At 55.1% G+C, this 19424-nt stretch overlaps 8 protein-coding genes across 8 annotated transcripts; 5 read left to right on the forward strand and 3 right to left on the reverse strand.

The window, feature by feature from the left end:
• Window positions 1-4377: 4377 nt before the first annotated feature.
• On the reverse strand, window positions 4378-5185 carry PUNSTDRAFT_77520 (uncharacterized protein; the record flags this gene model as incomplete). The annotated part of the gene is made up of 2 exons (XM_007388799.1): window positions 4378-4632; window positions 4697-5185. The coding sequence occupies 2 exons, from the start codon at window positions 5183-5185 to the stop codon at window positions 4378-4380; spliced, it is 744 nt and encodes a 247-aa protein (XP_007388861.1).
• Window positions 5186-5297: 112 nt separating this feature from the next.
• Window positions 5298-7105, forward strand: PUNSTDRAFT_123096 (CMGC/CDK/CDK7 protein kinase). Its single transcript, XM_007388800.1, has 8 exons — window positions 5298-5516; window positions 5567-5616; window positions 5677-5810; window positions 5874-6053; window positions 6114-6232; window positions 6295-6481; window positions 6533-6682; window positions 6759-7105. The coding sequence occupies exons 1-8, from the start codon at window positions 5473-5475 to the stop codon at window positions 7011-7013; spliced, it is 1119 nt and encodes a 372-aa protein (XP_007388862.1). The 5' UTR covers window positions 5298-5472; the 3' UTR covers window positions 7014-7105.
• Window positions 7106-7186: 81 nt separating this feature from the next.
• PUNSTDRAFT_128578 (uncharacterized protein) lies at window positions 7187-8848 on the reverse strand. Its single transcript, XM_007388801.1, has 8 exons — window positions 8627-8848; window positions 8504-8571; window positions 8429-8449; window positions 8331-8355; window positions 8135-8272; window positions 7868-8070; window positions 7691-7808; window positions 7187-7614 (listed from the first exon to the last, which is right to left on the reverse strand). The coding sequence occupies exons 1-8, from the start codon at window positions 8807-8809 to the stop codon at window positions 7552-7554; spliced, it is 819 nt and encodes a 272-aa protein (XP_007388863.1). The 5' UTR covers window positions 8810-8848; the 3' UTR covers window positions 7187-7551.
• Window positions 8849-9040: 192 nt separating this feature from the next.
• Window positions 9041-11125, forward strand: PUNSTDRAFT_77495 (zf-UBP-domain-containing protein; the record flags this gene model as incomplete). The annotated part of the gene is made up of 5 exons (XM_007388802.1): window positions 9041-9314; window positions 9373-9646; window positions 9701-9806; window positions 9865-10082; window positions 10144-11125. The coding sequence occupies 5 exons, from the start codon at window positions 9041-9043 to the stop codon at window positions 11123-11125; spliced, it is 1854 nt and encodes a 617-aa protein (XP_007388864.1).
• Window positions 11126-12469: 1344 nt separating this feature from the next.
• PUNSTDRAFT_123099 (uncharacterized protein) lies at window positions 12470-12907 on the forward strand (the record flags this gene model as incomplete). The annotated part of the gene is made up of 2 exons (XM_007388803.1): window positions 12470-12731; window positions 12784-12907. The coding sequence occupies exons 1-2, from the start codon at window positions 12583-12585 to the stop codon at window positions 12905-12907; spliced, it is 273 nt and encodes a 90-aa protein (XP_007388865.1). The 5' UTR covers window positions 12470-12582.
• Window positions 12908-13523: 616 nt separating this feature from the next.
• On the forward strand, window positions 13524-16346 carry PUNSTDRAFT_139113 (uncharacterized protein; the record flags this gene model as incomplete). The annotated part of the gene is made up of 12 exons (XM_007388804.1): window positions 13524-13715; window positions 13770-13815; window positions 13875-13890; window positions 13949-14292; window positions 14353-14676; window positions 14733-14969; window positions 15021-15134; window positions 15189-15247; window positions 15304-15456; window positions 15516-15618; window positions 15686-15702; window positions 15765-16346. 12 exons carry the CDS (start codon window positions 13524-13526, stop codon window positions 16344-16346), a joined length of 2187 nt encoding a protein of 728 aa, XP_007388866.1.
• Window positions 16347-16569: 223 nt separating this feature from the next.
• On the reverse strand, window positions 16570-17099 carry PUNSTDRAFT_116783 (V-type ATPase; the record flags this gene model as incomplete). The annotated part of the gene is made up of 4 exons (XM_007388805.1): window positions 16570-16746; window positions 16800-16900; window positions 16960-17041; window positions 17097-17099. The coding sequence occupies 4 exons, from the start codon at window positions 17097-17099 to the stop codon at window positions 16570-16572; spliced, it is 363 nt and encodes a 120-aa protein (XP_007388867.1).
• A 162-nt stretch (window positions 17100-17261) lies between these two features.
• On the forward strand, window positions 17262-19028 carry PUNSTDRAFT_139115 (DnaJ-domain-containing protein; the record flags this gene model as incomplete). The annotated part of the gene is made up of 5 exons (XM_007388806.1): window positions 17262-17322; window positions 17376-17479; window positions 17538-17582; window positions 17636-18226; window positions 18282-19028. The coding sequence occupies 5 exons, from the start codon at window positions 17262-17264 to the stop codon at window positions 19026-19028; spliced, it is 1548 nt and encodes a 515-aa protein (XP_007388868.1).
• Window positions 19029-19424: the final 396 nt, after the last annotated feature.

The raw sequence follows: 19424 nt of genomic DNA on the forward strand, positions 1-19424 counted from the left end.
ACCCTAGTTTATGGCAATACAGAATAATAGGGTGGTACCCTGTTCTTTTTAAGGGTGCAACGCTCTTCTGAATTTGAAATTAGTAGTAGTATATAAGGAGGCTGCCCCTCTTGTCCAACTGTATGAACCTGACCCCCCACTGAATCACAGACCTCTCAGCAGTCACAAAGCAGTGTGATTCTTGAGAACTAAGTGTATATCTGACTGAAGTACCTAAGAGTGAGGCTGAAATAGTTGAGGATTGGAACCTCGTTATTCTCACCTACTTTGACTGTATCAAGCCGGACCTACACTACCCCAAAACAACTCCAGTAACAACTCATTTGACCTGAATCTATAGCCCCTTCAAACTTGCACTGCGGACAGTGTCGACACTATCTTTACCCTGATAGCGTCACTCTTTCTGCTCTGACAGCGGAGTCGGAGACGCGTCGGCGTGGAGTCGATAAGTCGGAAGCGTTGGTGGAGTCGAGATCGGATGCGGACCAAGCCTAAGCTCATGCGCTAGGCTGCTACGCGCTCTGAGTCCGCAGGAGGAAGAGAGTAAAGCTTAGTCGATATTCAAACTGACTATCTACGGTACAGTTCGACGGTTTATATGCATAAAAGAGAACAATGGCAAAAGTCGGAGAGTCTGTCAGAGTACGCGCTGGAGCTCCTAGGAGCGGCGCGGATCCCCCGGGACGGCGGTGGAGACACTGTCGCACAAGGCAGGGAGGCAACTGAGTATATACACGAAGATACGAGGGAAAATACACATACCTGTCGCACAAGGCAGGGAGGCAACTGAGAGAACAAGTCTGGATTGCTCCCTGGTGCAACAGGCGACTATATAGTAGCTGAATAATCCATCAGCGCAACGAAAGATGGTCCAATGAGAGAAGGGGAGGGTCCTCGGGCGCCCGACACGTGACCGGTGGAGCGGCCTAGGAAGGCCGCGCGGGGTGCGGAGGCCCTAGGAGCGCCGAGCGATGGAACGGAATAGGGAGATGCCAAAAGGATGGCGCGGGAAGCCTAGGAGGGCGCGGGAGAGCGTGACCAAATAGGGAGACGGAAGTATTAGGGGAAACAAACGAAATGGGACAGAAGCGGAAGCAGAAAAGGAGAACAATGAGAGATGAGGCGAGTGTGGGAGCTGTGCCCTGACATCCGGAGATCGGAGGCACCGTTCAGCGCACAAAGGGAACATACGGAGACAAGAGATAACGCATGGAACACAAAGGGAACATATCTACGGAAGAGGCGGAAAGATCGGACCGAAAGATCCGTCGCAAGCGACGGGAAACTAAAGTCTACAAAGGGAAGCTATGATGTCAGACAAAGGGAACAGGAAACAGGAAAGTCGGAGTTGAATCCGTTCAAGATCTGGAACCACCAGGGCGTGTGATAGGCATATCCCGCCCTCGACCGAAACGGGAAAGTCAGGATCGGCATCGGCAAAGAAGTCAGTGAAAAGTTGGAGATCGGATCGGAGAAGATCGGCGTAGATCGGTGACAATTGGCGGAGCGGATCGGCGTAGGTCGGTCTGGATTGACACGTGACACCTCTGTGCAAATAAAACAGGGCTGAATCAATCACGTCAACTTGGGCCGCAACAAATCTACTATCTTGCTTACTCACTCATTTTGCAAAGAGAAATGGCCATATATCCTTGGACCAGATTGATCTCAGGGAGATCTTCTGTGCCAGTCATGTGTATACCATCGAATACAGGGATGCACAGTGATTGCGGGATTTGGAGGTTTCTGAGACATTCATTGTAACACTCAATGGAAGCGTAAGTTGGTGACTGAGCACCAAAACACGCGTTGTGAATGGGGTGGAGACACTGTATGCTAAATTGATATTTAAAGCAAAAGACTAAGGAACCATCAATATTTTTGCTTGGAGGCTATGATCGGCTATAATCAGAAGTGGAGCTCACAGATAGAGTCCTGTCCGCCCGAATTGTTCAGCATAACTTCTGATGGCAAGGGTGTCCCTATATGCTGTAATGACATTGAAGGCAGTCGGCCAAACACTGTGCTCTAAATAGTGGTGCATTAATGCAGATGTATGGCCCGAAGCTAAACGTGTCACGGACCTGCCAGAGGTTGAACGCATGGATTTCCCACATCAGAGTCCAGCGTCTATCAGTCTCCTCAGGAGTGAGTTTCCACTTTGGGGATTCCTGGTCTTGTAGGCCGTTAAATCAGTTCTGACAGTGCGTCATACAAGCGATCCAGCATACGGAGACCAATCTGCGGCCCTGTCAGCAACACATCTGGAACAGGATGTGCAGACTCACACTCTGTGCTAGCTTGACAACAATACCAATCACTAGTACAAGAGTAAGCCAAACTCTGGATTGAATTCAACGACTAAGGATATCCTTACCTGACCATCGCGCGTTCACGTTCAAGAACATCATGCAATGGCACATCAGAAACTGATGCCGATGAGCTAAAGTTTGTGCACCAAGGAAACAGGACTCACCAACGCCTGAATCCCCGGTATTGACGGATTCTCGAGAGCACAGTGAAGTGACAAAGTGGCTCGTCCTAGATGGTACCAGTACTTCAAATGACTGGCATAGTCGGCATTGCCCAAATCGTGGAAGGATCCGATGGCCAAGATCATGCATACCACTGCCAGTTGATGGGAGTCTGTCGCATCCCAGACCACCGCCGCATTGGCATCGTAAATTCGCAGTAGAATTTCGTGATAGAATTCAGGTTCCAATACTGGCCTATGTCTGGTACCCTCAGCTCCGCACTGCACATGAAGGATCATAGTGCATACTTACTTGAACCGAGCATGCTTGTAATATTGGTCGCTGATTCGACGGGTCTCGTTTACTTTGGGAAGAAGGCCCAGGATTTGCCAGCACACCATGTCGACACCATGGCCCAAATCGGCACCTGCTATACGATGAGGTGATATGATAATCTAGGAGGTGATCACAAGAGGCGTTACCGAACAGCCATGAATGGCTGAGCCAGGGTAGGTCATTTCGCGACAGGTAGTGTTGTTCGTTGCCTATCTTTTCCTGGTCGAGCGGAATCTCATTCTGTATGCCCAGAGTGAATTCTCCGGATCTTGAACTGTGCCAACATATCTATTCACCTCCAACAGAGACTGACAAATTGTAGTGAGCCTCTCCAAAATAAGTGGGATATACCACTGCTCACCCAAGAGTTGGCCGCCTGCCCAAGATAACGAGACTGGCTGCCATTTTTTATGCTCCTGCATCGCAGTAGTGTGCTTTAAGCTCGTGGTGACATAAAAAGAAGCTATATATGCTTACAGCGAGCCAAATGCGTCAATCAAATCCTCAGTATTTGGTTGTGTTGCTTCTATGATGGGTTCAGTCTTGGACCTCTCCAACGGTCGCTTGATTTCAAGCAGTTCCTTGCTCAGCAGATGATGCCGTGGATCATAAACATCAGAGCATCCTCTAGCTGTCGCACACAATTTGACAGTGTCACTATCTTCTCATGCAGGGCAGCCGTACTGGCAAGGACAAATCTGCAGGTCAACCTGTCAGCCTCCGAATGTGTTGATAGGACACGCCTCCGTACCTGTTCCCTTTGCCAGTTGTCAGGGTCCCGTCTGGACAGATAGCTCTGCATTTATTGACAGATTCAGCCTCAACCAATATACACGCATCGGAGTTACGGACCCTTTCTTAACACAGCTACATAGATATAAGTGCTGGTAGGATTAGTAGAGGATGAACTTACGGCTTGCAAGGAAAAGATCTGGAGCATCTGAAGGTTAATCACTGTCAACTGCATACCGACATGCCTTAACTAAATATACACACTTGAGTTTGAGTCTGGGGGAAGCTTTAGTGATCGATCTTTCATTACATCACAAATCACTGCACCTTCTGCACTCGGCGCAGGAAAGAGTTCCATGTCTTCACTTCCCCTGGAGCGGCGATGCCTCTGGAATCACGATCACTTGGGGCTCCATCTATGTCGTTTGAGTACTAAAAGGAATATAAGCCGAGAACACCGCTGGTACGATACACCATGAACAGAAGGACCGAGTCGTGCAGAAGGAGGCATAGAGGGGTTATATGCACGCGGAACTGGCCCACGGCAGATTATGCTGACGCATGCGCATACGCCTTCCCAGCCGTGATGAAGCCCAACATAATACGTTGATAAGATGACATACAACTGACTCAACAGATGCTAAGGAAGAGTCCTGCGGTACGTTGGCTATACCCGTGAAACCCGCGGATTGTATTCGCGATGGGAGGCCGCGTCGCCGCCGGCGCCGGAAGGCGCGACGAGTCGCGTACGTCACGTGTTCACGAGTCCTTATGAGTGCACTGACTTTCGAGTCGTCGCTGCTAGCACAAACAGATTGGTGCCGGGGAGAAAACTCTATTCGCTGGAATCATCTGGAGGCCCGAGAATGACTCTACGCTGGCGGAGAGTGGCCTCTTTCTCCAATGTAGGGATCGGCTCACTATTCTCGTGTGGAGTGACGTCCGCCTCGACTTCTTTATGCACAACAACTGTCGTTTGGGGTGGTACAATAGGCCGAAGTTTGCCATTACGGCGTGCCTGCCAAATGATGTACAAGACGGCCTCGGAAATGGCCACAACTGTGGCGACGAGGAGCGCAAGCAGCACTCTCTACGTGCAAGTTCGCATATCAGATCGCGGTTGGTGCTTCATGTCAGGTAGGAATAGCTCTCACCCATTCCTCTCGCCACCGCAGCGTTCGCGCAGCATACCATGTGGCGAAACCGCAGCCAAGGATGCTCAGAAGAGCGTTCAAGAGGGCAGTAATGACCTTCCTGTCGTTCGTCGCACGTTTCATCCGCTCCATTTCTTCCCGTTCCTTAGGGACGAACTTCGGAAAGGTTTTGTCGGGAGAGGTGCGCGCGCCGGCGAGAAGTGCGATCATCTCGTACGCACGAGGATCCAATGGAGGCTCGTGCCCCGCGAGGGCAGCGCGACCATCGCTGGAACGCGTCCACTGCGAAATGGAAGCAAGCAGGGCGTACGGAATCGTCTTGGTTCGCAGAGATCCAGGTTCTCCTTGTTCGTCGTGCGATAAGTTGGTCACATCCTTGAGCAGCGCACGCAGCTTGGTGGCAGTTGCACCAGGGAGTAGCGGCACAAGCGGTTGTAGCGCATGCACTAGATGAGGTTCGAGCGATACACTTAGATCAGAGGTCGTCATCCGTCGTAAGAGTATCTTGTAAGAGGTGTTGTCTGCCCTGGCAAAACGCGATGGGAGAGAGAAAGAGAGGACGCGGCCCAGACGCCCTCAGAGTCAGAGCCGCTCTCATCCTCCCGTCTCTCAGACACTGCTCCTTGGACCCCGACCAACTTATACTTGGTGACGCTATAGTTTCCTAAGCAATCATACCTGAGGCGGATGCTGGGTGCCGCGGCGTCCTGATTTTCGGTGTCTGAACAGACCTACCCTCCGCTCAGGCTTCGAGCAGGTGCACACGCGCACAAGATATGGATGCAGTGGAGAAGGCAAACTCGGAACGCCAGAAACGATGGTACGTGTATCAGTTCGCAGCTTGCTTGCATTGCTCCAATTGCAACGTAGGATAAAGGAGAGGAAGGTTGGAGAAGGTACCTATGCCGTTGTATACCAGGGTACGCCCCTCCTCTTGAACCCGTCACGCAGCACAGTCGCCAATAGCATACAACACGTAGGGAAAGAAGCGGCAACAGGTAGAAAGGTGGCCATCAAGAAGATCAAAGTCGGTCAATTCAAGGATGGACTAGACATGTCCGCCATCCGTGAAGTCAAATACCTACGAGAGCTGAAACATCAGAATGTTATCGAGGTAAGCATCAATCCTGCCCATATGGACTCCTCAGAGACCTGCTAACCTGGATGACTTCTTCAGCTCTTAGACGTGTTCTCCAACAAAGCCAACCTCAACCTTGTACTCGAGTTCTTGGAATCCGACCTTGAGATGATAATAAAAGATCGCTCTCTCGTCTTCCTTCCCGCCGACATCAAGAGTTGGATGGCAATGACTTTCCGTGGTATAGAGTTCTGCCACCGAAACTTCGTCTTACATCGAGTGAGGACCTCACGGCCCAGCGTATCACTGCGTCTGACTGAAGGCTGATTGGCGGTGCAGGATCTCAAGCCCAACAACTTGCTCATCGCCGCCGACGGTCAGCTCAAGGTTGCTGATTTTGGTCTTGCGAGAGATTTCGCGGACCCAGGCTACAAAATGACGTGCCAGGTCATCACTCGGTAAGTCAATGTTCGTCAACCAACGACGCACCTCGCTCAGGCTGACGGAAGCCGTCGCTTAGATGGTATCGGCCGCCAGAGCTGCTCTTCGGGTGTCGCTATTATAGCTCAGCCGTCGACATGTGGTCCATAGGGTGCATCTTTGCCGAGCTCATGCTCCGAACGCCGTATTTACCCGGCGAGAGCGACATGGACCAGTTGAAGACCATCTTGCGCGCCCTAGGTACCCCGACTGAGGAAGACTGGCCGGCATGTCTTACTCCCCGTACGAATGATATAACGTGCTGACGACGAACGCAGGGCCACACCAAACTTCCAGATTACGTGCCAGTAGGCCAATTCCCGAAAACGTCCCTGCGCGATCTCTTCACCGCAGCCAGCGCCGACTGCCTCAACCTCCTCGGCAAATGCATGGTATACGAACCGCGGAAGCGTATCAGCGCGAAACAGGTAAGCTCGTCCCTAGTATAACGCCGGCATCCCACGGTGTACGAATGATCATCTTATTCGCTCCTCGCTTTGACAGGCGCTTAGCCACCCGTACTTCTTCGCCTTGCCGTACCCCACGCACCCCTCAAAGCTGCCGAAGATCAGCACCGCCCAGTCCTCGCGGCCGCTGGAGGAGGTCGACGGGAACGTTGAGCCCGCCGGGTCTGGGCCCGGCGTGAAGGCGAATCCGCCCAACAAGCTCAAACGCAAGATGAGCTCCGCAGACCAGGCCAAGAGTCGGATCATCGCCAGAAAGCTCGACTTCGGTCAAGTCGCGCCTCCCTCGTCTTGAGCTGTTTTCACCTGACGAGCAGCCTGCGTATCTTAGCACAGTTTGTTTGTATCCATAGTCAAGTTCTAATATGTACAACAACTCGCAACGCCGATATCTGTGCCTAGCGTTGGGGTAATTATACCGCGTAAGATGGTATGAGCGTGGAGATGAAACTTGTGGATCTAAGAGCTGCCGGTGTGAAAGGCCGTTCTTGTCTTCCATATGTGAGGAACCGATATTTGAGAAGTAATGTCGCCTTATGAGCAGACATCGCTGGTCTATCTATACACTTCAAGGGCTTTGAGAAACACATTCATGTACCTGTAGGAAGCGTTTTGATCAGTGCGCTGCGGATAAGCATCGCCGATTAAATCCTCCCAACTCCGCGGAATCCCAGATGAACAGGCGAGCCAACAGCCTGGAAGGAGGAAAGGGCCGAAGAATCGACAAGCTCGGGTTAAATGCGGATGAACTGTTCATGGAACAGGAGGCCATAATTAGGCTGGGAGAATGGGGGGCTGATCTCGGCAAGCGCGCCCTCGCGATCGCCCGCCCATCAAGAAGAAGAAGCGCAAGGGAGCCCGCCGCTGCACACGCACCATCCTGTGAGGCCCCATATCTACGAAACGGACGAAACGGTTAGCAAGTACGGTCAACTTCGTGGATGCTGGCAGCGCAGCGCATGTCTCGCTCACCTCAAGTCTATCTTCACGCCCAGAACCAATCTCGTCGCGCTCCAGAGGGTCGCTCTTCCACGCGCTCCGGGTAAGCACCAGGTTGGTCACGTCTACACACCAGTACGGCGTTATGCCCCTAGGCACCGCAGAAGACCCCCGGTAAGCAAGGAGCGAGGCCATGATCATCACACGCACCGGAAGAGTGATGGGTTCAACCGATCGCGATGACAGAGAACTGATAACGGGACATGAAATATTTCTGCGACCTCTTCACGCGACACGGCGAGTTTAGACAATACGAGCGAAGGAAGCGGCGTATCGTCCTGGTATGCCGGCGGCCTCGCATCGTCGCTTGTCATTGCACTGGCCTCATGCGAGTGCGCAAAGTTTATGAAGCCCTGAAGATGAAATACGATGAGAAGCTAGATTGCAGAAGCAGCTTCGGCTTTGCGCGCAGCTCACGACGTATGGCCAAACTCGCAGCTTGCCCAGAGACGTGGTGGGCGGTCCTATCTGGCCGAGGATCTCTACCTGGCTCGGCCGAACCCCAATCTCCTCGTGCGTCTCACGAAGAGCGGCTGATAGAAAGCCGTCGTCCGTCTATGGACTGTCGTCAGGAAAAATACCGGAATGAAATTGAAAGTGAAAGACATCATACGTCGTCTACTTTCCCACCAGGAAAGCTATGCAAGATGACCGGGGCTTATTAGCCATGCAGCACGGCGCAGCAGGGCGTCCTCGTGGCGGTATGCTTACCTCACTTCGCCCGAGTGATGCCTGCGTTAGTCTTTGGTGATGATGCAGAATGACGTCGGACGGAAGGTGTTGTACCTTAGCTGGCCCCGAACTTCGAGCAACACTCCCGGAACGCCGTTGACGTTGCATAGCGGAATCAACACCTGGGAAAGCCAGGTTACAGCTGGGAGATTATGGACTCCAAGACTGTACACACACAGCTGCGTGTTTCTCGTGAGCGTTCACCTCCCACTCCTGCGCAGAGAATTTGGAGGCCAACGCCCGCCTCAGTGACGCCAGTGATGCACGTGTAAGTGGCTCCGTGAGGGAGATGTACGGCGAGTGGGTCGCAGGTGTTGCCAGAGAGTTCTTCGCGGCTTTGACGAATGTTCTCGTGAACATGTTCGATACAAGTTGGGATCGAGCGTAGGTTTCTACGCCATGCGTTAGATCGTCCAGATGGTCAGAAGCAAACCCTAGCGGCGGCACGTGTAGGGTGACCGCTTCGGCGCTTTGTGATATGATGACGTCAGTGCGCGCCTATTATGGGACCTCTCCTTCTCTGACGGCGACTTCCATCTCCGAGTCACTCGGACTGCGTACTGGCCATTGCGGCTGAATATTCATTGGATTATGCTCGGATATCACATCCGGATTGCATTCAATAAGTCTCAAGCATCTCACTCTCAGTCGGACAACGTAATCGTACCCGAATCGATCTTCCAAACTCTACCGTCACACAGCAAGCTACCTCGTTCACAAGGGCGAGAGGATACCTTCGAGAGCGGTACGGACTACAGGCTAGGTCCCATCAGTATTGACTGGATGGACATCGATCAGTCATCAGACGTTCAACAACGCAAGACGTCTGTGAGCGGGAAAGAGCGGCAACGACAGCCTACACGAGGTGACGTCCCCCTTCTATTCGTAGCACTCCATCTACTCATGACGAACTACGCACATAGGTACCGCTACGGCAAGCTTCATCGAACGCTCCCGTTCGAAGTGCGGAACCACCTACCTGCCGGAAGGCGTCGTACACGTGTACCGCGATTCTGCTCCTCCACACACCGTTCGGGATCAAGAATTTCCCGCCTTACCATCCAGCGCAATCGGAAATGCTGACGTTGACGGGGTCATGCTTGGCGTTCTTGCTGTACCTTCGTGGATGAACCCATCAGACTTCCTGGCATTCGTCGCGCCGGCCGCTGACGGGATCACACACCTGAGGATGATAAGGTGTGCGATATGAACGCTGTGATAATACGGGTGTCCTTACACTGATGCTCCTAGAGACTCAGCGCCGAACCGATCTATCACCGTCATCAAGTTCCGAAAGGCGTCCGACGCGGCCGAGTTCGCGGAAGCGTACAATGGGAAGGCTTTCAACTCGATGGAGGTATGATTCCCCCAACCGCCACCCGTATGTGACGCTTGCTCATTAACCTTCTTTATAGCCTGAAATTTGCCACGTCGTTCATGTGTCATCAGTCATCATTGACCCCGAGGACTCGACATCTGTGGCAATCTCTCGACTAGCAGAAGGTTCCGCGTACGAGCTGCCGACATGTCCTGTGTGCTTGGAGCGCATGGACTCTGCCGTCACCGGCCTGGTGACGGTACCATGTTCTCACACTTTCCATTGTTCCTGTCTCAGCAAGTGGGGAGACAGCCGGTACGTCCTACGCGCCGGTCTTGGTGAGAACATGAAACTAATACACACCTTACCACCCCAGTTGCCCGGTGTGTCGATACTCCCAGACTCTACTTTCGTCGCACCCGGTATCATCGACCTCGCGCCGGCCGGCACCGTTCACGCCTCCATCAACTTCCACCTCCACCTGCTTCGACTGCGCGTCCACGACCAACCTCTGGATTTGCCTGATCTGCGGGAACATCGGCTGCGGCCGGTACGGCCGCGCACACGCCCAGGCACACTACCAGCGGACGACGCACTTATACGCGCTCGAGCTCGAGACGCAGCGCGTGTGGGACTACGCCGGGGACGGCTACGTGCACCGGCTGATCCAGAACAAGGCCGACGGCAAGCTCGTCGAACTGCCCAGCGCGAGCATGAGCGGCGCGGCGATGCGCGACGGGTCGGCCAGTGGAGCAGGGCCAGGGCCCGCGGACGCCCTGAGCGCGGAGAAGATTGAGGCGATCGGGATCGAGTACTCGTACCTGCTCACGTCCCAGCTTGACTCTCAGCGCGAGTATTACGAGAGCCAGAAGTCGGCGCAGGTGCGGGAGATGGCGGATATGCGGCGCGCGATGGAGGAGCTGCGAGGCGACCTCGATCGCCTTCGTACAAACTTCGCAGATGAGGAGCGAAGGAGGAGGGAGGAAGAGGAGGAGCGGTTGGGCGCGATCGAGCGCGAGAAGGAGCGTGCGGAGAGGAAGTTGGATAAAGTATCCGAGCTGGCCAGGAGGTTGGACAGGGAGCTGAAGGAGGAGAAGGCCGTCACGAGCGGATTGATGGGAAATATATCTCGCTTGAAGGACCAACTACGCGACGCTGAGGAGGAGAAGGTGGCGCTGAAGGCACAGATCACGGAGTTAGAAGATCAACTAAGGGACGTGATGTTCTTCCTGGACGCGAAGACGAAGATCGAGGAGAGCGAGGGTATTGGAGCAGAAATGGCTGGGGGCAGCATCGAACTGGCGCCGTCGACACCGAGCCGCTCCAACGCAAAGAAGAAGGGCAAGCAGAAGAAGTAACCTCCCGCTCCAGACCGGATTTGTAACACCGCACGACCGAGCATCGGCAGGTCCACATGGACTTATTTGGGCCTGTCCGCAAAGGTTATCACAAGGAAGCTCGGTCTTTGGTGCAGCCCCGACGAAGGTATCAAATTCCCTCTGGATATTATGTCAAGAAGCAGGAGGGATTGGTTGTACACGATCGGCTACCTTACCGGCGCTAATTGTGGTGGGACCTTCCGAAACCGTGGGATGTCATTACGTCAAAATCCCACTCCATCGAAGAAGCGTTGCTTGTGCTCGCTTCTTTCGGAACCGCGCCTTTCCAGTCATCTTGTTCCCCCTTGCTTGCACCCCTGTAGCTTTGCTTGCCAACGTTCTCATCGCTATGAAAGACTCCTCGGAGGGACTACGCAGCGTGCTTGGAGCTACCGGATCGTCGCCCATTGAGCGCCACCTTCACTCACACGGCTAAGAATCCCCAGGCCGGTGAGACCCGCGCGTGAGTAGCATTTGACATGCGCCTCGTGGATGAGAACACTGCAGGATAACTTGTTTCAACAACTGCCGATTCATGCAACTCTTGAGGCATATTCGCGTAAGCATAATCGACGAATCGGGAAAATGACCCTTTACCCCTTCCAGAATACCCTCTCCTCTGCGCTCGGCCATGTCGGTAGGCACGTTATGCTAAAAACACCGACCCCGACAGATATCCGCGAGACGAGGCATCTCCGCTTGCTTGACACGATCCACGTGTCGGGGCGTTCACGACGCAGGGGGTGTCTATCGTACTTATCCGATATCCGATGTCGTCGAGTTGTTACAGGTTGTTACCTTCCCAATTCGGACGAGGTTCCATCCCCAGGACCTTTCTTGTCAGGAGGCGATTCGCTTCACGTTATCGCCAGGAAACGGACCTCGTGTCGCAAGACAAGGGCATTTGTTTTTCGAGATACGAAGTTATCGTGACGGCAGATCTCGCAATGCATCCGGGCCTACGCAGGCTGTGCGCGCAGGTCATTTGACTTCGTTCACCTCTCGTATGTCGAAAAGTCTCTTGGCGCTGTGAGTGCAATATAGATGGATCCGGGTACATCCTCTCCGAACGGCGTGTCAAGTCTGTCGGCCGACGGATTCTTACAGAAGCCGCAGCACAGGAAGGACAGGCACGTCGGCACGCATGTAAAAAGAGCTATGAAAAGGTGCGAGCGCGTTCATGTCTGTTGCGCGTTTTTGGATCAGAGAATTACTTGCGCTTCGATCGGTTCTATCTTAGCTAGTACCCTTGATCCTTTTGCGAGCCAACGGCACACGCGCAACCTTCTCCTTGCTGAGCCTCGTGTGGGGGGGGCGGGGGGGCTGATGCGCCACCACCTTGCAGATCATGCACGATTCTTTTTGGAGCGAAGCACCGATTTTCTGGTCGATTTTCGGTTCACTAATGGCCTTGGCACGCGCCGTCCAGGGTCCATATGTACGCTGCACCTATGGCGTCATTGCCCTGCGGTCGCGTATGTACTGATTGGCGGTTCATCGACAATATGGCTATAAATGGTAAACCGAGATGTGTCGGCGCAGATCGCTGGTCTCTGAGAACAGGATCCAAAATGGGGGGTAAAAAGTTCCTGGCGAGCGAGCGAACGATGGCCCCCCTGCGGCAAGCCGGCGGAAAGATGGGCAGAGAAGATTCTGCAGGTTTGCGACCCTCGCTACCCGAGATCCCCACACGAAGCCATCCGAATGAACGCTGCGAGGACAGGTGTGCGCTCCACAACCCCCGCAGCTAGAATCAATTAGCTCCGATAAGCTTGCACCTGCTTGCGCTCGCTTGATTATTCACGTTGATGTGCACTACGCGGTGACTCTCTGGATTACCGGTGGTGCCCGCTCTGGCGTCATAATGTGCGTTAATACCCTGGCCGATCTCCGACCGCCGGCGCCGCGGTGGTACTATGTGCATAGCATGGTGCCAACTGAAGGCTTCGTGGCCAGAACGATGGAGTAGTAGTCGCTCGTACGCCTGGCGAAATATGTAATTGGAGAAGGGGAATTACCATATAAGGTATTTACAACTCGGCAGTGGCTTGACTAGGCTCCTTGCCGGGAGCGTAACTCAACGACACTCTGCGCGGAGATACGAGCGCCTCCGTACAATTCGACAGATTGCGAACGAGTGAGCACCTGAATCGCCCGATTGGCTTCGCTTCGAATGCGGGCACAGTGATTCGAGAGAGATACCCGGAGTGCGCGTCCCGGCGGCTGGAACGCCTTGCGGACCGCCGGCGATATCCAATCTGGCAGAGATATCCAGGACGAGGTGAACACGGTGGGGTGGGAGATTTGCTGGCACCTAATTTTCCTTCGCCTTCGCCCGCGTACAAGAACCTCGGGCTGTGCGCCACTACTGGCCGACATGGATCCCCCTCGAGACCCGCCTACAGAGGCCGCTCGCACTTCGCGCAGCTCTCCAGCGGCTGTCCGCGACGTCGTGCGCCAGCCCGAGACCGCTCCGGCATGGTCGAGTCGGTCAGCAGTGTCGCTTGACCTCGGTATCAATACGAGCGATGCCTCCTTCCGGGTTCCCAAGCGAAAACGGCTTGCGAAGGTAGGCGGCTACCGGGAGCTCGCAAACACACTCACACCATGGCCCGGCACCTAGGCCTGCAACGCTTGTCACAAGAGCAAAAGACGCTGCGACGGATATGGTGCGCCCTGATCTGTGATCGCTAATGCCTAGGCCGGTCTTCATATGATAGTTATTTAGAACCTTGCGGAAACTGGTGCGATAGTGCCGACGAATCGCCTGCGAATCGTCTTCTAACACGATCGATACGACAGCTATTTTGCTTCCAAGGAGTGCGTATATACGGACGCGTCGGGCGCGCCCGTTTCAGCGCCCTTTGGCCGGCCTCTAGGGCGCGAGGCCGTGCCTGGGCCATCCGGTGCCAGCACGTCGCCGATAACCGCGACTCCTGCCTCATCCGCCTCGCCCATGGGCATCCCGGGGCCTGGTCCAGGGTCTGCTAAAAAGCAAAGGGGCACCTCACGCCCGACTGATACTTCGCCCCCAGGTACGGAGCATGCGGGGCGCAAGCCTTATCACGGGAGCGACAAGCAAGTCGCCGGGCCGCACAACCACTCCTCGGGCATTCATCCGTCTCTCGCTCGAGAGCTCATCAACTGTGAGTCCTCTTCTGGCGTGGCGCAAGGATGAGTGGGCTGATGCAAACGGCGGTGAACAGTGTTCTTCGCTCATAGTCATCCGCAATGCCTCATCATTCATCGACCGTCGTTCGATGAGTCTTTGCGGCGCGGCAGTGTGCCACACTATCTACTGCTGGCCATCCTGGCGCTGGCATCTATCCACTCCAAGCACCCCGCGGTGCGGACGAACCCTCCGCGGTGCGCGGGCCGCCAATTTGCACGGGATGCGAAGACGATGATGTTCGACGACGAGGGTCGACTCATCGTCGAAAGCAATCTGGCTACAGCCCAGGCGCTCTGCCTTCTGGAGATGCACACCTATGTCTCGCACCCTGACTTCCTCGCCGGACGCAAATATCACAGTAACTTGCTCAGCAATAGATCCGAACGCAAGCCGTTTTCTTACGATCATCAACAGCGCTGGCAATGCACATCCTTGACTCGTTGGGTTTTCTCGAAGAGCGACCCGATAATCAGTCTAACGGCGATCCTCTAGAGATCGAATTGGGCCGCCGCACCTTCTGGCTCATATATTTACTGGACCTCCTGGCGTTCATCTACATCAAGGCGCCGACTCCGGATTTCAGCAGGCGCACGCACATCCCGTTACCGGTTGACGAGACCTCGTTTGATTTCGCGAGCACTGCATTACCAGGTAAGCTTTTATGAGCCTATTTCAAGTGATGCCGGCATTGATGCGCGGAAGAATACCTCGATACATTGCCCACACCGAATCAACAACAATGTTCTGAATTTGGGCATTTGCTTCGCATCGTCCATATCAAGTGGAGACTGGAGCATGACCTCCGGGAACTCAGCGGTGAGCCGATACTTCAATAACGCCGATCTAGATGCCTATACCGTCATGCGATAGGCGCGAGGGATCCTCGGACTACGCAGGGGGCGTTAGCAATGGGACGGCAGGCGGTTGAAGTACATACACGTTCATCCTCGCCGCGCACGACTTGCTGATAGTCCGATTGTGATAGGCATGGGCTGCTTCGGTCCCACTCAACCTCGTCTACTCCAACGAGAATCTACAGATGCAAATGGCGATGTTCGAGACGGGCTCCAACGGCGGCGCCTGGTGTTACTGTCTCATGCATGTCATGCACGCATCCTGCGTGATCAGCCTGGACATCGTATGTCACGTTCCCAGATCGTCGCGCGAAGCAATGCAGACCACAAACAAACCCGACAGGCTTTCCGCAGGCACACGCCAGTCCCAATCACCCAATGGGCCGTCGACCAAATCTTCACCATAATCAACGCAGTCGGCCAGCGCGCGCGAAACAGCGTCTTACGTGAGTCCGCGCCCCCCTTTCTCCACTTACCAGTCGGCGCTCACGCCCGATCCCATCCCCGCGTCAGTGGCTTTCGCGTTATGGGTGAGCGTTCCTCCCTCGTCATCCTCCGAATGAATCGCTGACTCGATTTGCCATTCCCGCAGTCGCTGAGTCAATATTACGGCGAGAACCATCCCATATTGGCCCAATGGTCGGCGCACTTCCAGGAGCTTTGGGAGCTCAAAATCGACGCGCTGGCCGCGTCCATGCATCGGCAGTCTCAGCTAGACGAGTCTGGCCGCGCAGGGCAGACCGAGCTACCCCAGCCCCATCCAGCGCCGCATTTGGATCCGTCCCTCATCAACCCGGCGGCTGCTCAATACGGTGGCGGACAGGGCCGCCGGGAATCAACTCTTGCGCCACGTCCGCATCGGGGTACTTCAATGCCGCCGATTGCTGGGCCCTCGTCGAGCAGAGATGCGGACGTAGGGCGCGTACGAGGAGGCATGAGCGCGATGGAGCAGCAGCTCCATTCGAGGCGTGGAGCTGTCCCGATTGAACCTATCAATGTGACGCGGCCGTCGTTGCCATCGCTTAGAGATAGCGGTCTTCTCACCGTAAGCCCAAGGCCCAGTCAAAGGCAGGAGCCCCCGGGTTCGCAACCCCAAAATCCTCGACAGCCAGGTGCGAGTACCCAGGGTGAGCAGTTTGCGGACCTCGGGTTGAACAGTGTTATCGCAAACTAATCCGGGGAACTAACATTTATATGGTAAACCAGGTTTTCCAATGGGGTTGTCTTGGCTTGGTGATGAGCGCCACGAGCCTGAACAAAAGTAAATCATACCAGACTGTTACTGGCAGCGATTTCGCAACGAACATAACGGACAGGACATATTACTCTGCATTATTTCACATACCCTTCACCTGTCATTCTTGCAAAATTCATACATGTATTTGACGCAGTGTCCTCTATTGACCGGCTTTCTTGAGGTTACGGTGAAGTTCAGGCTTGACTAGGACGACGCGGTCCAACAGCTTCTTTACTACCGCGTCTTTCTGGGCCTCATAAGAGCTGGTGATGGACTGGAGCTTGGCTTCGGTTTCCTTGTCCACAGCGGCTTGCGCTTCTTGGTTCACGCCGGCGTGCTTGACGCGATGCGTTGGTGAGTCGTATAAGCAGACGGAAATGCATAGCGTACCGAAGATTCGAAAGCCTTGAACTCCTGCTCCTTAGCCTTCTTATACTCCTCAATCTCTTTCAGCGCCTCCGAGCGCGCATCTTTCAGCTTCTGGACCCGATCTGGGGGTACATTCTGGCGGTGAATACCTGCGTAGCGCTGCGCATTCATCAGGACGCACACTGGCGAGCTTGCGCGATGATCTTTGCAGCCTCTTTCTCTGCCTCAAGCAGCGTCTGAATGCCTTGCGATTGTTGAGCAGCCTGTCGCCGTTCATGAATCCCTTGATAGCGCGCAAGCACGGACTAAACCACCGACCATGACGGAAGGAGACCAAGCGCGAGTGAGGTCCCGTGACCCGTGCGTGGACTTGGCGAAATTTCGAGAAAGCGGCTTGTCTGGGCGCGCGACAGCGGTGCATAGCGGCGCTTGACGACATGGCTTTAGTAAATCAGCTTGACCATCGACCACGACCACCACGAGATGTCGACCGACTTGTACGCGGTCTTGGGGCTCTCATCGAGGGACGCAACGCCCGAGCAAAGTACGTCGTTGCTGCTTTGCGCTCATGCACCACGTTACTGACCTCTGCTTTAGTTCGGAAGGCGTATCGCAAGAAGGCCTTGCAAACACATCCCGATCGCTTGGGTCCAGATGCGACCGCGTCGGACAAAGCTTCCGCTGAAGAGCAGTTTCGATTGGTAAGTCTATCACCCGGGTGTGCTCACGCATGAGACATCGTATTCATCCAATGCGTAGGTTAATAATGCGTATGAAGTATTGAGTAATGAGGAAAATCGCAAGGTAAGTGCTGCATATGTGCATGAAGACACCGTCTCTGACTGCTTCATGCTCAGCTTTATGATCGTCATGGCGTCTGGCCGCCTCCACAGGTGCAGGAGGAACCATCTTACCGCAGCCATCGCTACGAACCCTACGACGGGCGTCCGCACCGCCGCGAGACCTTCGACAGCTTTGAGCGGCATTTCAACAATCCCTTCTTCAACGACGACGGATTCGGCTCATTCGGCTTCGGAGGTGGCAGGCACCGCCGTTCGCCCTTCGAGTTCACGGATCCCTTCGAGCTCTTCCGCGACATCTTCCGAAACGACCCCTTCTTCTCCTCCGCGATCCGCGACGACCCATTCCTCTCGCGCTCTCCGCTCTTCTCCGACCTCTTTGGCGGGCCAGCGCGCCCCAGTCCGTTCGGGCGCTCGCCGTTTGGCGGGTTCGGCGGAGGCGGGTCGATGTTCCCGGAGATGCTATTGGGCGGATCGATGTTCCCGGAGATGCAAATGCTCACTGGGCCCGGCGGCGGCGGCGGTCGCTCGTTCCATTCGTCCTCGCGAACCATCATGGGCAGGTCTGGCGGCGGCGTCTCGGAGTCGATTATGACGCGCACGGTGAACGGCGTTACGGAGACTATCCACAAACGCGTAGATGCAGAGGTGAGTGTCACTCGCCAGCTTCCTCCGATCAGTGGTTGACGCATACATTGTGCAGGGTAACGAGCACGTTACGCTAACGTACCCCGACGGGCGGAAGAAGTATACGCTCAACGGTGTCGAGCAGCCCTCAACCGGAGCGCTTCCATCCCCATCGCGTCCCGAGCGCGGCATAGCGCCTCCTCCGCTGCCACAGCAGCAGGTACCTCCTGCAATCCAGGCTCCCTCTCCGCCACCCGCCCCGCCGAGCCGCCACTCCCGCGAGCGTGACCCCCATCGCCGGCACAGCTCCCGGGGCACGCCCTACGCTCCCCCAGAACAAGCATATCCTCCGCCGCCGCCCACCAGCACCCCGTACGCTCCGCCGCCTCCGCCACCTCAACAACCTTACACCCCGGCGCACAGTTACCAGGTGCCGTACCAGCAGCCGTACATGCAGGCGCCCCCTCCCGCCCCCGCGCCTGGGTACGCCCAACCTCAACCACATCCCGACCCGCACGGTACGACACGGCGCATGTCGACTGGTGATCCGCTGACGATGTACCCGCCCGCGCAGAACATCGCCGCTGGTACCGCGACCAGTACGCCGAGTCCGACGGCGGCAGCAGCAGCAGCAGAACCAAGTGGTGGGGCTCGCGGTGAGCACCACCACCACCACCACCATTCCGACAAGCTGCACCGTGCGGAAGAGCACGAGCACGCGAAGCACGGACTGGGCAAGCTGCTCAGCCCGGTGGTATCGTATTTCAAGTCCCACTTTGCGCCGTCGACGTCGAAGACCAAACGCGTGGAGGTTGCGCACTGATTGCGCCCCCCACTGGCCTCACCCCTTTGGTTTGGTTGTAATTATTCCCATCGCCATGTTCTCCTGCCTGTATATGTGGAACTAATGTAGTATGCAAAGTTTGATGTATCGACGTCACAAGTTTCGGCATCGGCTCCGCTTCGACCGCTCTCAACGCATTGTCCCATCACCTGTAGATAGCTATCGACCGCATTTGTTCCGGCAAAAGATCTTGTGTAAATGTACATTCATGATATGTCATAATGTGGAAGGCGATCGAGCTCGACGTTGAACGAAGCCAACGGTAGGGGCACACCACCATGGGGGTATTGAGGACCATCGCCAGGGCGGCGGAGCAAGAGAACACGGGTAACACAAGAACGAGGGAGGTGTATCGGATCGGGCTCATAACGGCCA

The sequence above is a fragment of the Punctularia strigosozonata genome (genome assembly GCF_000264995.1).
Source record: "Punctularia strigosozonata HHB-11173 SS5 unplaced genomic scaffold PUNSTscaffold_21, whole genome shotgun sequence".
Lineage (NCBI taxonomy): Eukaryota > Fungi > Basidiomycota > Agaricomycetes > Corticiales > Punctulariaceae > Punctularia > Punctularia strigosozonata.